Source organism: Crassostrea angulata, chromosome 4 (genome assembly GCF_025612915.1).
Source record: "Crassostrea angulata isolate pt1a10 chromosome 4, ASM2561291v2, whole genome shotgun sequence".
NCBI lineage: Eukaryota > Metazoa > Mollusca > Bivalvia > Ostreida > Ostreidae > Magallana > Magallana angulata.
The window spans coordinates 7,785,755-7,803,612 of record NC_069114.1 but is presented as its reverse complement, the minus strand read 5'-3'; the positions used below and the strand labels follow the sequence as shown (position 1 = coordinate 7,803,612).

Genomic DNA, 17,858 nt, shown 5'->3' with positions numbered 1-17,858 from the left:
TTATATGTGCACGTGTAGTATTATAAATACATATATACATGTATTCTCCATAATTTCTAGGTCAGTGCCTACATGCATACATACATGTATATACATGTACATGTAATTAACGCTGTTACATGTATAGTTAAATCTATAATCCATTCATAGAAAATTGATTTTATTTGTAATACGAAAAGATTATATTTAGATACGTGATGAATTATACATGTGTATACATAACCACGGGATTACATCAGCGTTATTGTGATCTCATTGTATTGATCACTTTCCTGTTATTGTTTGGGATTCAGTGTGTATCGTGCATAGCTATTTCTTACATCCTCTTTAGAGAAGTCGACAGTCTTATAGCTCTACTTGTTCAATTTTCTATAGAGAATAGAGAATATACGTTGCATATGGAGCTAAGCGACTTTTTATTTAATTCAATTTCATATTCTAAAATATATAATAATTTGATACAGGTATATATGGAACTAAGCGAGTGGGCGTGTGTGTGTGTGTTTGTGGGGGGGGGGGGGGGGGGAGAATTTAATTCAATGATTTGTTTGTATCATATATGTGTGTTACCGATATTGGTTGTCATCTGATTATTTATATCATGTGTTAGAGAGAGAGAGAGAAAGAGAGAGAGAGAGAGAAAGAGAGAGACTCAGTTGTGAAGATAATCACGTGTTAACCATTATTATTCCCAGTACTAGTTGGTGATAGTATTAGGAGTGTATATACATGTACATGTGAACACTGTGAAACACGGTAGAGATTCTCCCATTAACATAATAATACAGAATATCTCGATGTCGATCTGTGACGTAGATTAATTCCTATATTAAAGATGCCCATTTATGGAATGTCGAGAGTCATAAATGCGTAAATTGACCTTTGACCCCCTGTTTTGGCAATAGACATTTAAAACTAACGTGGGCGCACTGTACCGTGTTATGACAACAGATATTCGAGAATATGAACGGTCCCCTGTATTACATTAATAAATACACACATACATTTAAATGTTTTTGCATGTCTTATCAAGTATACGTGAATAAAAAAATGATTTCAAAATTAAGTCATTAGAATTTTAAACCCATTTTGAAATCAACGAAATTTCCATGTTTGTGACCAATTTACTGTTACGGTGCGAAACAGAAAGATATCAGTAAAAGCGTAAAAGTGAAACCTATTAATTCTGATAAATATCCAAGTCTATAAATAGATACAGTGTATGATGTCAAAGTTTAAAAAAAACACGTCTTTTTCTATTTTGAAATATTTGCAATTTCTAAATGGCGATGATGCAGATGATACAAATATAATCCGCATGTAATTATTTATTTATATATATATATTTTTATTTATCAATTGTTATTTACTTCAGTGTTGTTTACGGAGTATTGTAAATTGAATCTATTGGTGATCTTTTTTTTTTTAAAATATACAGTTTTAAGGGTTTTTGAAATTAGATCTCTCATTCTAATCCCATTCCGTATTACACCGACTCACTATGTTCATAAAAGAAACCATGAAAAACGCCCAATATAGCTTATTGTGGTTTAATATGTTTTTATATATAAAAAATTGTAAAATTTTTTTAAGGTCATATTGAAATTAAAAATGTAATATTCTACATAACAAATGCCTCTTACGAGGCTCTGATTGAAGCAAAATTACATGATGGTCGCCCTGTCAAAAAATGGTTTGTTATTATAATAATATGTAATTCATTGTACAAAAATCTCGATATATTATTATGAAAAGATTTAATTTTTTTCATCTCATTAACATAAAGGTGCACATTACTTTATAAAGATGTATTGACAGCAAAATATACTACTAGTATTCTAAAAATAGAGTTTTCCCGTGCGGTTTTTCCATGTAAGGGATGTGACCTCCGGTAAAGGATTGTTCGCCTGAAGGGCTTTAATCATCAACCACCGCCGAGACCTCCACTGATCCAATGACCATCCACACAGGAAGTAGGCTCTACCGGTATTTAACTGTAGAAAAGAAATGAACGAGCGTTTGAAAAATCATAAGCATATTACTACGCTTACTAAAAATAAAATAATAGAATTTTTATTTTCCGTCATTTCTGAATTTTAAAGTTGATTTTTTTTAAAATAATAACTGGTAGAATGAAAATACCCTGGTTTACATTTATTTTTAAATATTGAAAGGCAAATTACTTACTGGATCTGCCTATTAAATATCAGAATATGTTTGTTCTTTAAGAACAGGTAATGCTAAATTGCCTATACCATTTATACAGAAAGAGGTAAATTGTACATATCGTATACCTCGTGAAAACCGAGAGTTGTTAAAAAAGTTCGCAGAAACAGTGTTTTACGGAGAATTACGTTTTATTAAATGATTATCAATTGAAAATAAGTATGCAAAAAATCATATGATTTTTATAATTTTTTTTTTCACAATATACAGCGATTTTTACTTTGTATGAATATTAGAGTTACGGAGCGCCATTTCATATTTCCACGACGTCAGGTGACGTCAAACGATTGAAAGGCAAACCTGTCACTCTTTCTCAAAGTGAACACTTTAATTTCAGTTTCACACACTTTTCATGCCATTTAACCCATTCATAAAATGCAAGTTTATACCATTATGTGTCAAGGTTTTGTATAATGTCTTTTGTGGCATATCGTAGATCATTTATTATAGGTCCAATAATTTCAATCCACGCAGTTTCGACTTCAGATAAGGAAATAAAGCGAAATCCATAGGTGCAAGATCTTGGCTATATCCCCCCCCCCCCCCCATAGCAAGAACTCAAAATATCACTCCCTCCATCTTTAAACCTCTGTCCTACTAGACACTTGTGGGCCATCTCCAGCAGCATCTAACAAACTTATGGTCTCCATCGGAGATTTATCTGGCTTTCTCACAAAATTAATAATAACTACCCGGTGTGCCATTGACGTTAACGTTTTTAAATCAATTTTCGAGCGTTGGACGTCCATATTCGACGACAAAGCTGTCAGAAATTCTTCAATTTATTTGAAACTTTCACAAAATAACGATCCTAAATTATTGTGATGCTGTATGAAATATTGTGCATTTTTATGCGCTAAAACGGTACATTTTTAGCCGGGCTCTGCTGAAAGCAGAGTCCTGGCTGTAGGCAGGCAAATCGCCAATGTTACTATAAATAGCACAACTTCAAAAGTAAACAAAAAACCAAACAGCGTCAAAGTAAAAGCTTCCGCTATACCAAATAGTTACACAAAGAGTCAGTTTTTTCAAAAGTGTTGGCATTTTGTTTCTATTTTTTTTAATTTTGAGAGAATTGTCTATCTTTTTTAGTTTTCTTATTAATTACGTGTTTTAAAAACGAGACTATGCATTTTGGACATATACAATATCGTAACGCATGAATTTCAATTAACTACTTTGCTGCGCGTAGGAGAATTTAAATGGGGACTGAATTTATAACGCTTGTTGCAAAATTCAAGGCAGCAACTGCCTTGAACATATTTTTGTTAATAGCCGCTTACAAAATTTGGTCGCTATCTGACGCTTTGCCGATATTAAAAGCATGAGAGAGAGAGAGAGAGAGAGAGAGAGAGAGAGAGAGAGAGAGAGAGAGAGAGAGAGATTTTCAGTCTTTGCTATAAAAATAGTCTGTCCCAAGTTATTGCTTCCAACACTTTTTTATGATTTTTAATAAAAATACACATACCCGCGAAAGAAATACAGTTGAAATCGATGAAAGGGAATATATCCAAGATATCTTCATTGAACAATTATCCCTTTTCACTCATAAAATTTCACAGGAACGAAAACAATTTTAATTCTTACGGAGATTTATAATGGAAAATATTTACATCTTTTCTCCATTCGGAATACACTCGGAATACATCGCACAATTTTTTAACGTTATCATCCGGGCTTATTAATGGCTGATGCAAAGCAAAATCTCCGTAGACTTTCAATTTTGGGATGTTTATTCAAACCTGAAGCGGTAGAGGGGGCGTTTCAAAAGAGATAATCTGGACATTTTTCATATTAGTGGATTAACGCAGTTTGAGCATAAAAGTATTTATGATTATCGAAATATCAAGCTAAAAGTGGTCGAAGCAAAAACTCGGGACAGAGTTTACAAAGTATGCATAAAGACACACCAAAAGAGCCCGGCTTTCAGTACTTCAGTACTTTGATTCTAATAAGGAAAAATGCGTACAAAATATAAAACAATAATTAAAAAAAAACCTGACATGCTCAGTGAAGCATATCTTATCAAAATAATTAAGCTGTACATTTTTTCATGGTGCATTTAAAAAAAACATAAATCTCTACATATTTGTTAGAAAATACGTTAAGTTTAAATCTAAAGAGATATTGTGCGAATAGTCCGCTCACAATCGAACTTGTCCGCGAACTTTTCTAACAACCCTCGTATGTAACATATGTAACTGTAATGAGATAGGGGGCGAATTTCATTATTTATTTCATTGTACAGATATAACAATTAAAGATAAGAGAGTTTTATGCATACCTTTATTATAATATTCTACACACAATGTATTGCATTATATGTATTATTGTTTGTTGGGTTTTTCTCAAACCTGTAGTAATTGTGCAGTTTAGAGAATAAAGAAATTGTCAATTGTCAATTGAACATTTCATATTAAAATGAATCTTCTTTTTTAAACATTAGTTGAAGAGGAACAATGATTTAAACATATTCGTGTTTATTCTGATACGGTATTTTTTAATGGATAATTAATACACTCATAATTTAAATATACACGCATTATTTCCAATGTGTTGTATATCAGCATATCTGTACGATGGATAATTATATTTGTATCTATCTATAGATTCAATAAATATGTTTTTAATTCCCCAATCCCCTTATTCGGAATATTTCCGGTGTGTAAATCTTTCACTGAAACGGAAAGGTCAAAATCAATGAAAACTTTCATTTCGTAAAAAATGAACCAAGACACTCACTTCAATGACTTTATTACTTTAAATTTTAATCCTACCGCTTCAGAAATTTCTAGAAATGAATACACAATAAATATGATTGAGATTTTTATTGACAATTCAAACCTTATGTATATACATATGTTGTATAAATTTCAGATTTAACTATAAATATAATTCAATATTATTGTGTAAACTTTTTATAAAAGCTAAAATCTTCTAAAAAATATATACTTCTACAAAACATCATGTGTTATAAAAAGCAATAGGCTCAAAATGATTTTCAAAATATATTTAAAAAAAAAAGAATAGAAAAGTATCATTCTTAAGAATAACCACCCCTAAGACCATAAATTAAGAAAAGACTTCAACCTAAAATAACATTGAATGTTAGATATAGATTAATTTTAAATGACATTACGTCATTACATGGTTTCGTTAAATAAGACATATTAACCCAAAACTTAAATTTCATTTAATTATTCAAAATACTTGAAAAATTTACGGCAAATCTTTTGACTGAAGACTTTAGTCAATTTATGGTCTTGGGGTCAGATAACTTATTGATATCATTTTTAGTTGATTAATTAACGGGGCAGCTTTTGGGTCTTCCAAAGGTGTCTTGATAGGTTGTGTTGAAGTACATCTTCGGATTGTCGTTAAGGTTCCGGTGCTCCGACGACTGGTGACATAGATTCGGTCGCTCGGCTTGAACGCCTGAAAAAAAACAGTATATCCAACTCATCACTGTTGCTCATCTTCCGTTAGTTGGTTGATTGCATTGTAACGATCTATGAATGCCTGTCTTACATATACCTATATTGCTTCAAGAATGTTGATAAGTAGTATTTACGTTAATATGAAGGACGTCTATCCTTCAATACTCATTTAATATTTGGAAAGTATATACTATTAGTATTATAAATATTTATACCTTGATCTCAGATGGAGAGAACTAATATAGGCTATTTTTGCCTGCTGTTCAATCCAGATTCATTTACCGGTATATACTTATATGTATATTTTTGAATAAAATATTTCTTAAACTAATACTCATTGTTTTCATACAATACTATGTTTCGGTGTCTGCATTACGACCTTAACTAATGGTGCCACACCTTTTACCATTATCTTATATATCTGACCGGAAACAGAGCCTTGTGATATCGCCGGCCTTGTTATCACCTTTTAACGACATCGTTATAATATTAGTTCTGCCTAGTGCATTTAGTTCAAATTCTCGTAAAAGTACTATTACATGTATAATAGTCTGTCCCAAGATATTTATGCAGGACATTTTGACGATTTTTAAAAAATAAAAATACACAATCCTGTGAAAGAAAAGGAATTGAGATCAATGAAGGGGGACATTTCCAAGAGATCTTCATTGACACATCATAAATTATTTTTTACTCGGAAAAATTCACAGGAAGAAAAACCAAAAGGAGGTTTATAATGGGAATGTCACTCTGAACACCTCGCACAATTTTTCAACGTTATCATCCGGGTACGTTCATTTCTTTAACTATAGAAAATTACCGCAGACTTTTGAAAACCGGACAAGCTAGAGAGAAAGTTTCAAATGGGAAATCTTGAGATTTTTTCATACTATTGAATGAACATCATTTGAACGTAGATGAATATATACTAATTTAAGAAAATGTGCGGTATCAATATCTTGACCATAGATTGAATAGTAAGTACCTCTGAAGTGGAGCCGTTGAATGGACTGAAAGTCCATCTCGCCAGCGTTTGGAACATAGAGCTGCTTGATTTGGAAAGTTTTCGCGGGAAGGGCGCCTTTCCACGCCACATAGTGGCCCTGGTATGTGGTACAAGACTGGTGATTTCCGTCCCCTCCCTCATGTTTGATTATGTCATTTCCGGGCTTGGGTTTTATCGGCATGGCTCTCTCCACGATGTGTTTGGGGTTCACAAAATCAGTCTAAAAGAAAGCCAAAGTGAAAAATACCGTAAAAACAGATAAGTAAAAAGGTAAATACCTTGAGTGTTTAGGAAAATCATAGATATTTACCATGTATGTGCTAGCATAGGGCATCCCTCCCTTGGGCCTCTTATATTTAGGCTTTATTGCCCAAGAAGGTTTTGCAAAGGGCGCCACAGGCCACGCTTGGTAGGCCATGCTCTGGGTAGTTCTTCCATCAAACGGTCCCAGGTCGTAGTGGGTGCTGGAGGCGGGCGGTTTACAGATTGACTGACGGGCAGTAAGCGGGTGCCTCACGAAATCTGCCATGGCAGTGGTCATGCCGTTAAAAGGGGCCCTCTGGGGCTTCTGGCCCGGGATCACGATATGCGTGGAGGCTGACTTATTTCCAGTTGAATCTAATTTAACGATGAATAAAATCTTTTATATTAACATTGAATTACTGGGTAGCGTGTAATGTACAACAAATACACTTTTCTTCTTCTAAATCAGTATGACCTATGACCTTTGCATTTTTAGATCAAGGAAGTGCTCTCAATTCACAAAATGAAGATTCCCTTTTACATAGAAAAGTGCATGACTGTATAGAATAGTGCAACAAAACCCATTTGGTTGAACATAAAAATTATATAATCACAAGTACTAAATAGTATCTTCTTATGGTATAACATTGACAAGAAAACTATTGTGTTGATACTATTAACATTAGCACTGACCGGAAGTTGGTTGCGGTACTGTGACGTCAGCAGGAGCAGGCGCGGCAACTTCTGCAACAACGGGTGTCTGTTCGATGCACGGCTTCGATTCAGTTACCACTTCCGTTTTGGGTGCTTCTTCTGCCGATTTAGAATCACCGCCTCCAGATGGCTTTTCCTGATAAGTAATATTAAAAAAATATTATGTAACATTGACGTAATAAAAACATTTACAGTTGTATTTAGTATATTTGACTATTTTAGCATGAACAGTACAGCTCTGGATGTAACCATGTTAAGAACAATAGAGTTTGGTTTGTACTTAGGCAATAAATACATGTAATCAATATAAACTATGCATGCAATTCATTCTTTGCTAATAGATTGCATGCCATACAATCGAGTTATCTTTCTTTCATATAGATACACCTCTTACAAAACTCCCTTGTTTAAAATAGGTTCGCGATGGCAATGTTTCAAGAGTCCGTTTGTTTGACTCAAGTTTGGTGCACAAGCATCTGACATTATTTATTTCTCTCGTAATTAAATTTATTTGTCTATAAATAGGTGTAGGATATACATGTTTTCATTACTCAAAAATAAATATTTACATTTACTTTCTTTCCCCCTATCAAATTGCATTGATTTATTTGAGTGATATTTACGCATAACACAGAAGACCCAATCACCAAATCTGGTGCATATGAATACAGCCTTTCTCGAGTATTTCTCGAAGAACCTGACTGACTCTCCTCGCAACTTCAAGCCAGATCACGACCTGATATTATTACGCTGATTAATATTTCTTGATGTAAACATATTTTAAAAGTAAAATGAATTCAATTGATTAATTTCTTAGTATACCAAAAGTAAATTCATTAAATTACAGAATGAAAATAACATTCTCTTATAAGTTATAAAATCTCTGTGCACTATTTTTGTCAGCATGATTCGGCTGTTCCAATGGCTCTTCCGTTAATTTCACATTACTCGTTGAATAAGGCAGATATTTGTAAAAAATCATGTTTTCGGAAAGAGAATAAATGTTAAAATATAAGCATTGAATCATTATTTTTTGAAAGATGTGGTCTCATAACTGCAACGGTGTGTGCAAACAAATTTTTATAATGCGCTTGCGCGCGTTATTCAATTTGTATGCACACACCGTTGCAGTTATGAGACCACATCGATCTTTCAAAAAATAATGATTCAATGCTTAAATAACATCAGAAAGTACTTCTTATACACTGAACCAAAGTTCTAAGTATTCACCCAATACTAGCATATGTTATTAATAGTTTACTGAACTAAACACATTTCTTTGTCTTGTCGTTAAGGTAACTGTTTTCCACTTAAATTTCAAGTAGTTAAACATTACGTAGCGATCTTGACCTCTGGTTGCGATCCAAACCGTAACCTTTGCTGGATATCACAAACACTACCGGGTTGGTTGAATTTCGCCCGAAACTTTCGGATTGTTTTAGATTGCCGATAGCAATGAGGATACACTTATAAAAGAGATGAACAAAAATACTCTTTATTCGGTCTGCTTTATGATCAAAACAATGTCGAAGGCGAATTAAATAGTAGACTTAGTGTGAGTTCGTGAGTACGATCTGTTGTAAAAACAATCCAGACACCGACGTCCGTACGGCTCTTTCCTCAATGCATGGTAATTGTGCCCATTTTTACTGTTTTACTTTTAAAATGTTACTTAAGAGACTAATATCCATCGCAAAATGTTATCATTTTCATTAAGCACGCGCATAAAAATAGTAATTTCTTGTTATGATGTTTCGTCAAGGGTATTGATTTCAATCGGTATTGTCTTGTGCTAATTATAAACAGACCCATCGGTTACGAAATGTTGAAAAATTCACTTGTTATCAGAGTAATACTTAGAAGTTTGTTAAGTGTATAGGGGTACATATTCTATTACGAATAAATAACTTCAGCTGCTTGTGGTTTGATGCGGTGGTTCGCCACGAAAAATGTTCGCGAATTAGGAAAGCAAATCGCACAAATCGCAAAAAATCCTCGCACGCCACAAACCATCGGTAAACAGAATATCTTCTAGAACTCACTGGCAGCACCAGCTTGAACTGGGTGAGAGGGGCCTCCCGGGGCTTGGATATGGCGGGTCGGCATTTCTTGGCCACCTCTTTGTCAATGACCTGGTAGGAGAGGCTGTAGATGGTCTGGTCCGACAGTCTGGCACTGGACGGGCGGTAACCCTGCAGTGGCTTGAAGCTGTCCATCTTGAAAGCATCCTTATCCTGAAAGATTTTTTTATAATTTTTCCATGTTAGAGGAATATCAAATATTCGATGCTGTTTATTTCAATCTTTAGTAGACGACAAAATCCATTTGTAACCAATGTAAGTTTCAGGATAATTGCTGTGCCTCTGTATGCAGGGCAAAAAAATACATGTATAAACTGGTAGGTGAGTCAAATAAAGCGGTATTTTATTTTTTACAAACGTCCTTCGCTTAACAATATAACAAGTAGAACTTCACCATACTATATTGAAGGGACCTACACTCGATTTGAGATTGATTTTAAAAAAGAAAGAAATAATTTATATATAAATTGATATGCGACTATTTGAATATTTCAAGTCAAGTTATAAGAGAGATACAGAGGTAAGAATACATTGTTATGTAAACAAAGCTCGAGTCTTATATTTCTTTGATTATATCACTCGTGTCCAGCAAGATAAACTGATTTATTGTGCTCATAAAAAATTATATAATCAACAAAAGAAAGTAACACTTGATTGAACTTTTCCAAAATAAAAGATTTTCCGACCTCGTGGTAGACGAAGTCCTTTTTGTAGGTAGTTGTCATCAGACTGGAGGCCATTCCTGTCTCGATCTTTTTGGACGTGGGCCTGACGCAATCACGTGGTTTCTGGAATGGGTACTTCCTGTACGCCTGTCAAAACAAATCACATAATTTCGAAAAAACGAAATTAAACACAAAACTGTACACGTGCATTTTTTTTTATCTTAAAGAATCTTAAGATATCTATAGTGTTCATTTGGAGTGCAATGCTCCTTCATTACAATAACAATGTAAAGTATTGCTTTATTAAAACTGTAAATTCTGAAACTGCTTTTGTATCATTAGTGCTCGATTTCTTTGTATGATGATCTATATTGTTCATGATTAATGATAACACGTTTTCATTCGGGACAATGTCTTGAGTTTGTATGTATGGTTCGAACCTAAAATTCTCACAACACACCCACTGCGTAGGCGTGGACTACTTACGGCCTGGTATTCGGACATGCCCTCGGTCTTTCTCATCTGAAAGAGCCGCCTCGCCATGGCGTTTGTTGGGTTGTACTTGGGGGGTCCGGGCTCTGGTTTTACAATACTAGGAGGAAAAATCATGTCACGTTGTTGACCATTTTTACAATATATCTATCAAATCATTATTTTATAACAATATAAAATCTAAATCACGACCGTTTGATATAAGGCCAGGGTGGCTATAATACATACGTTTCAAAGTTATCCATGAATGTGTTAAAAATATCGGGATAGAAGGCAAATATCTAATGAAAACGTTTTTAATAAACGATCGAAGAACTAGTTCTTCTTGCATGAAGTTTTGTCATGATAAATGTACAGATGAAATAGGTACTTTTTGTGCTCCTTGATTCAGTTTCAGAAAAAAATAAGTACAAAGAGTGTAACAGTCCTCAAAACCAAATCTACTGCTTTAATCTTTTTTATAATTAAACGATATTGACATTATTAATGATTGGACTGTGACTTAACATTATAGTTATGTATTCTGCCTATTTAAACCACCCTCTTTACAGGTTACTTATAGTCTGTCCCAAGATATTTATGCTGCATATTTGAACGATTTTGCATAAAATTGCACATACTCGTGACAGAAGTGCAATTAAAATCGATGAAAGGGAAAATTCCCAAGATAACTTCATTCACACATTATCATTTTTCCTTCGTAAAAATTCACAGGAACGAAAACAGATTTCCTACGGAGATTTATAATGGGGAATGTTGACATCTTTTCTCCATTCGGAAATACTCGGGATGCCTCGCGCAATTTTTCAACGTTATCATCCGGGCGTCTACATCTCCTCGGCAATGGAAAAACCCTGTAGACTTTTTATTTTTAGCCGTGTATTGATACCCGACAAGCTAGAGGGGGCGTTTCAAAGGGCAAATCTTGGGATTTTTTCATACTATTGAATTAACATCGTCTGAACCAAGAGGTATTTATAAATATCGAATAATTTAAGGAAATGTGCTGCATAAATATCTTGGGACAGACTATAGTAAGAGTTGACAATGGTAACTTGAGGCGATGTAAAAAAAAAAAAAAGGGGGGGGGGACTATATTAATATCAAATAAATGATGAGATGGAGTTGATTAGGGAAACAAGATCACAAGACGTTTAGTAAAAATGACAAAATGTATTAAGTAACATCACTAGATTACGCAATGGTAAAGACATATCACTGTCATAATAAAATCCTCAATTCAAAAGCTAATCCAGAGGAAAAGCGATAGACGGCTGCTGCGTAGCAAATGGAGAAAAATTGTAAGATGCATTTCTTACAATCTAAACATAACACAATGTGCAAACAAAGAAATAACGGTAGGGATTATTGTATAGATCTGCATGTAAATTCTTGACTGAAAATGCAACCTTATAGTCTGTCCCAAAATATATATGCTGCACATTTGGACAATTTAAAAAAAAAAAATACACATACCTGTGAAAGAAGTGCAATTGTAATAGTTGAAAGGGATAATTTCCAAGATAATTTCATTGACACATTTGCAACTGTCACTCAGAAAAATTCACAGGAACGAAAACAGATTCCTTACGGAGATTTATAGTGGGGAATGTTTACATATTTTCTCCATTCGGAATACACTCGGAATACATCGCGCAATTTTTCAACGTTATCATCCGGGCTTGCTGCAATACAAAATCTCCGTAGACATCACATTTTTTAGCATTGTATTGAAACCTGATAAGCTAACAGGGGCGTTTCGACTGAGAAATCTTGGAATTTTTTTTACTTTTGAATGAACATCGTTTGAACCCTGAGGTGATTATAAATATCAAGCAATTAAGCAAAATGTGAATCCAAGATATCTTGGGACAGACTTTAATTTGTTTTTTTTTATACTGTCAAAGTAAAATACATTTTTATTTAATTGATGATTCTTGATATATGATGCTGGGAAATATCATTCTTACCTTGATACATAAAGGTAAAACATTAATGTTAATTAACTTGTCAATGACGTGCATTTTATAGAAATTATGAGTGCAAAAAGGTTACATAATACAACTTGATTATGCAAACATGTCGTAAATATGTATTAAACTTCTTTTGACTTGAAAATTTAAACATGAATTGAAAAAAGAAACAATTCGGCCGGTTAATTATCTATATGATAGATATCGCACCATTTAAACATTGTAATCAATAACAACATACAAAGTTTGTTTTATAATGAATATACTCACATTGTAAAATATGGAGAGATACACTGTATTCGTTTTATGCAGAAACGTTTATATCTGACTTACCGTTTCTTTCCTGCAATAACTGTTTCTTCAAGAGGGGCTGTCATCACGAAATTGATAAACAGACTTTACTAAAACGGACGCGTTGTGCCACCTTTGTCGGCCATCTATGTTGTTACAATATAACCAAGACGACGTCACGTTATCTTGATTGTGACGTTGAATGTATGTAACGTCATAATGGATCAGATTTTTTGTCGCGCGTGTACGGGCTGACTTCTCGACAGACATGTATAATAATGCGAGTTTTGCTCGGGAACTTTTTGAAGTTTCATGACAAATTCATGGAAATGCAAAGAGATTACTTGTTTGAACAATACCTGATAATTAAGACATTTTACATTGTCATCCATTAGATTTTCAGAAAAATGGTGTTTTGTTTTGACTAACAAACGCTTAGAACCTTTTCTAAAAGCAAAAGTTCTCAGCAATCGTACGAAATGAACTTTTTATGGTGTTTCCAATGAAAAGTGTGTTATTTTCATTCTAGCTGCAATAATGTAGCCCTCTCCGATTTTTTCTCTTCCCCCCCCCCCTCAAAAAAAAAAAATCGGGAGAGGGCTACATTATTGCAGCTATTTTCATTCCTGTACGTAACAACTGCTCTCGAATTAAGTGGCATAAATATGTATGCACCGATATAATACAGGAAACCGTACCTTCTTTGAAATACATCAATTTATTAACATACGAAGGTATAATACATGTATTATGAAAATGATATGTTTTATTAATGTAGCTGGGGTAAATAAATGAAATCGTTGATCAGATGTTTATAATTATAAACAAACATATTAAGATATATTCGTATTCATTTCTTGATTAAACCGATATGTTATTTTTAAAAAAGTCAAAGCCATTAAGTCTTAATATTTGTTATGTTCTTACAAGTACATACATATCATTGCATGGTCTCTCTGTTGCGTGCATCGCAAATGGGGGTTATCTTTGCCAGGTGCGGATCTAAATGAGGTGTTATTGTCAGTATCATATCTACGTGGTATCTATATTTCACAAAGGATGAAGTAAAGGTTAACATTCCCTAGTGTTAAAATTTTCACTTTGGGGTTTGTGCATTATTATTATCCAAATCCTCGAGTATGTGTATGTCTGCTTACATTCTTTGAGGACAAGGTACATGTCTCAAAATTCCGTATTTAGTATATTATTACTTTATTTAATCCTAAAAAAAATTATGTAAGTTTTAAAAAAAAACCGAAATCTACTTTTTGTAGAAATTGTAGAAAGTGCAGCAACTGGATACTTTAATATCTGAGTAAATTTTTTATGCTCTAACGATGTATTTTTTTTTTCCAATTACAATGATTATATATATGTTGCTTGTAACATGTCCGACCCTAATGTGGGGACAGACATAATAAATGTACATGTGTCATGTACGAATGTAGGACACACGTAGTTGTTTTATCAATAAAAAGGCGTTAATGCAGTGTCTTCTCCGCTACTGTACACTGCTACATTAACAACCGATATTACAATCTCATACACAGTGGTTTTACATGTATACAGAGATGAAGATTAGAGTTTACATTACTAGCTAAAACAACAATAAGATAAATTAATATTTTAATATTTCTTTAGTTTATTTGGTCTTGGTCCAAAACAAATTCCACAGAGAGAGAGAGAGAGAGAGAGAGAGAGAGAGAGATAGAGAGAGAGAGAGAGAGAGAGAGAGAGAGAGAGAGAGAGAGAGAGAGAGAGAGAGAGAGAGAGAGAGAGAGAGAGAGATTGAGATTTGATCATCCATCGAAGTTGAATGCGCAGATAAAAAGGTGTAACATCGATACAACAATGAGAGTGCGCTTGGTTTTAATAGCGGTAGGTTTTTTTTAATAAATATTTTTTTCACAATCTCTCGACATTTCAAAATAAATTTGATTGCAAAATTGAATAGCTGTACATGTATTGATAATATTAAAACACCTGTTTCAAAATAATAGTTCTACTTATTATAAAATCATTAAAAAAGAACATAATGCAAGCAGGCTTGTTGAAAAGAGGGAAAATTAAGGTATTTCAAGAAACATTTATTCGACTCATATTCAATGATCTAATATATATTCAATATATTGTATCATTTCTTATTTATTTAGGGTAAAATTATCTTTGTTCTACTTATGTTTGGCCTATATATAGGAAGTAAATCGCACAAGCTTTTTGACCCCATGTGACCTTTCAATTGGCCGTCAATATATCATCTTGACTTGATATCTATAGAAAATAAGTCCACAGACAATCATAGAACTTACCTAGACTGGTTAATTAATACGAGTTTTATTAATTTCATAAAGATTATATTATCATAAAAAACACTTTCTACATTGAATATAAAAATGAAATACAATTCAGTAAGTTTAAAATAATCTTATCGTAAAATGATTTAAAACTCTCCACATTGATATAAAAATATAAAAATAAAATATAATTTAGTAAGTAGATGAATTCATCAATTCAATTCAGATATTAATTACGCCCTCAAAGAGATATAATTATTTTATCAATAACCATCTACTGTTAATAAAGTTATAACTATGACTAGTACTGTAATCAACTTTTATTCGCGTGCGATAAATTTTCGCGAGGTTAGCCAGACCCTTGTCGTCGCGAATATTTCTCGCTGCGAACAATCCTTTGTGTATAGTTTTTTTTATAACAATACAGGTCTGGATATGGCTTTGTCGCGAACATAAGTCATCGCAAACCAGTTTGTCGGCAGTTTATTGCGAAATAAAGTCGCCGCGAACAAAAATTAGTTTACAGTATATGGCCATAGAGACCCGTATTCAATAAGCAGTGAGATGAAGGTCAATTAACACAAATGCCATGTCATTGTTAGTAACACGGGTGCGCACATAGAGTTTTAATATTTCCTTTAAAACCTTGGAGGATTAGTGTTGTAAACAGGGATGATAAAACGCACCTTCAGCAGGTGTTCGTTACATCTTATATGAGAGTGCATTTTAAACCATTGGCGTGTGGATCGTCCATACTGGGATGAAATACATGCGATTCCTCGCGTTCTTCATGGCGACTTACACATGCATGATGCAAATAATACACATCTATAGAAAGACATTTGTGACTGCTTCTCTCCCTTTTATCATTAATTAGGTCATGTGGGTGAAATTCAATTTTTCATCCATTGATGCTAAAAAACAAACCCCGATATCGCCCTTTTTTCATTTTCCCAAATCAACTCATAGAATTAATTACAATATAAAAGAGTGGGAGGAAACGATACAGAAATAATGCAATCATAAGGTACCCTTGTTCACGAAATTTCAATTTTCCTATACCTGACCCGCTCCCCCTTCCAAATAAATAAAATAAACAAATAAACCAAAAAAAAAAAAAAAAAAAACCAAAAAAAAAATGTTCTCCAGGTGGATTCCTGGAATCTGACGTGGATTTTCCGTACGGGAACTACGGCCGTGTTAGGATACACCACCGGAAGATCTGCTCGGACGACTCAAGTCCTGATGGTGTAACATCAGAGGCGCTTTGTGGGACAAAGGGGTTAAAGGTCGGGGTGATCGGAAAGTGAGTACTGTGCGTATACTAATTATGGAGAGATGAATACAAATATACATTGAAAAATACTTTTGAGTTGTTGATTAAAACAAAAATGTATATTTAATGTTTTGATTTTTGATATAATGTTATTGACATTTATCTAAAAATAAGTAAGTTTGATTGATAATGATGCTGATGCATATTTTAACATTTTGGGCAGGCAAAAAAAGTACCTTTTAGATTCCTTTTAAATTACAACTTTATTCTTTCCTTTTTGTTTTGATGATATACTTATCTTGCTTTCAGAGACAGACTGCATACGCCTAGTCTCAGTACACTGGACATCACGTGCTCAGCTCCCGATGTTCAGCACTGCAACGTATCCGGGCACCAACGTCCCTGCTCCCACGTGGTTTACCTTTACTGTGACGGCGCGTGTAAGTTCAAACAGGCCCCGGGACCATAAAACTTAGACGAGCTCACTTTTGATCTCAGTCTCACTTTTCCACCATACATTCCTTTTGTAAAAGTGAAACTGAGATCAAAAGTAAACTCATCTAAGTTTTATGGCTTGGTTTATTCTGTTGTCGTTGTTGTTTTTATTGTTGTTGTTTCTGTTATAAATAATTGTTGTTGCTGCTGTTATTGTTATTCTATCGTTTTTGTTATTCAATGTTCTCATTATTAAGCCTTTTTTAAAAGATGTTGTTTTATTGTATGCCTAGTTCTAATTTTATCAAGTCCATTTATAATTATGAGAACTTTTGAGAGAGAAAAATATGAAGGTTGTATTGTAGATGTTAAATCGTTATCAAATGCAAAGAACAAGGTATGTTAAAGACTTGTTACGGTCCTGCGCCTATGGCCTACATATGCTGGATGAATGTCAGTGCTTTTGGAGTCGCTGTCAACTTTTATTCACCCTGAACTTATCATTATTTTATCAAGATGCTGAACCACTCTGTATCAACTAAGTTTCCTTATCACAAATACTCTTTTCTTCGCTTTAAATTGGAGAGAGAGAGAGAGAGAGAGAGAGAGAGAGAGAGAGAGAGAGAGAGAGAGAGAGAGAGAGAGAGATTCTATTAAAAAAAAAGAATCACTTAAGCCTTTAAAATATAATGTGCCCTTTGCTTGTATAGCTTCAAAGCTTTTTC

The 17,858-nt window shown here is 33.7% G+C and overlaps 1 protein-coding gene across 1 annotated transcript; it reads right to left on the bottom strand.

The window, feature by feature from the left end:
- Window positions 1-5,070: 5,070 nt before the first annotated feature.
- LOC128181576 (uncharacterized) lies at window positions 5,071-13,328 on the bottom strand. The gene is made up of 8 exons (XM_052850031.1): window positions 13,171-13,328; window positions 10,859-10,964; window positions 10,394-10,519; window positions 9,669-9,860; window positions 7,606-7,762; window positions 6,980-7,287; window positions 6,649-6,889; window positions 5,071-5,661 (listed from the first exon to the last, which is right to left on the bottom strand). The coding sequence occupies exons 1-8, from the start codon at window positions 13,212-13,214 to the stop codon at window positions 5,528-5,530; spliced, it is 1,308 nt and encodes a 435-aa protein (XP_052705991.1). The 5' UTR covers window positions 13,215-13,328; the 3' UTR covers window positions 5,071-5,527.
- Window positions 13,329-17,858: the final 4,530 nt, after the last annotated feature.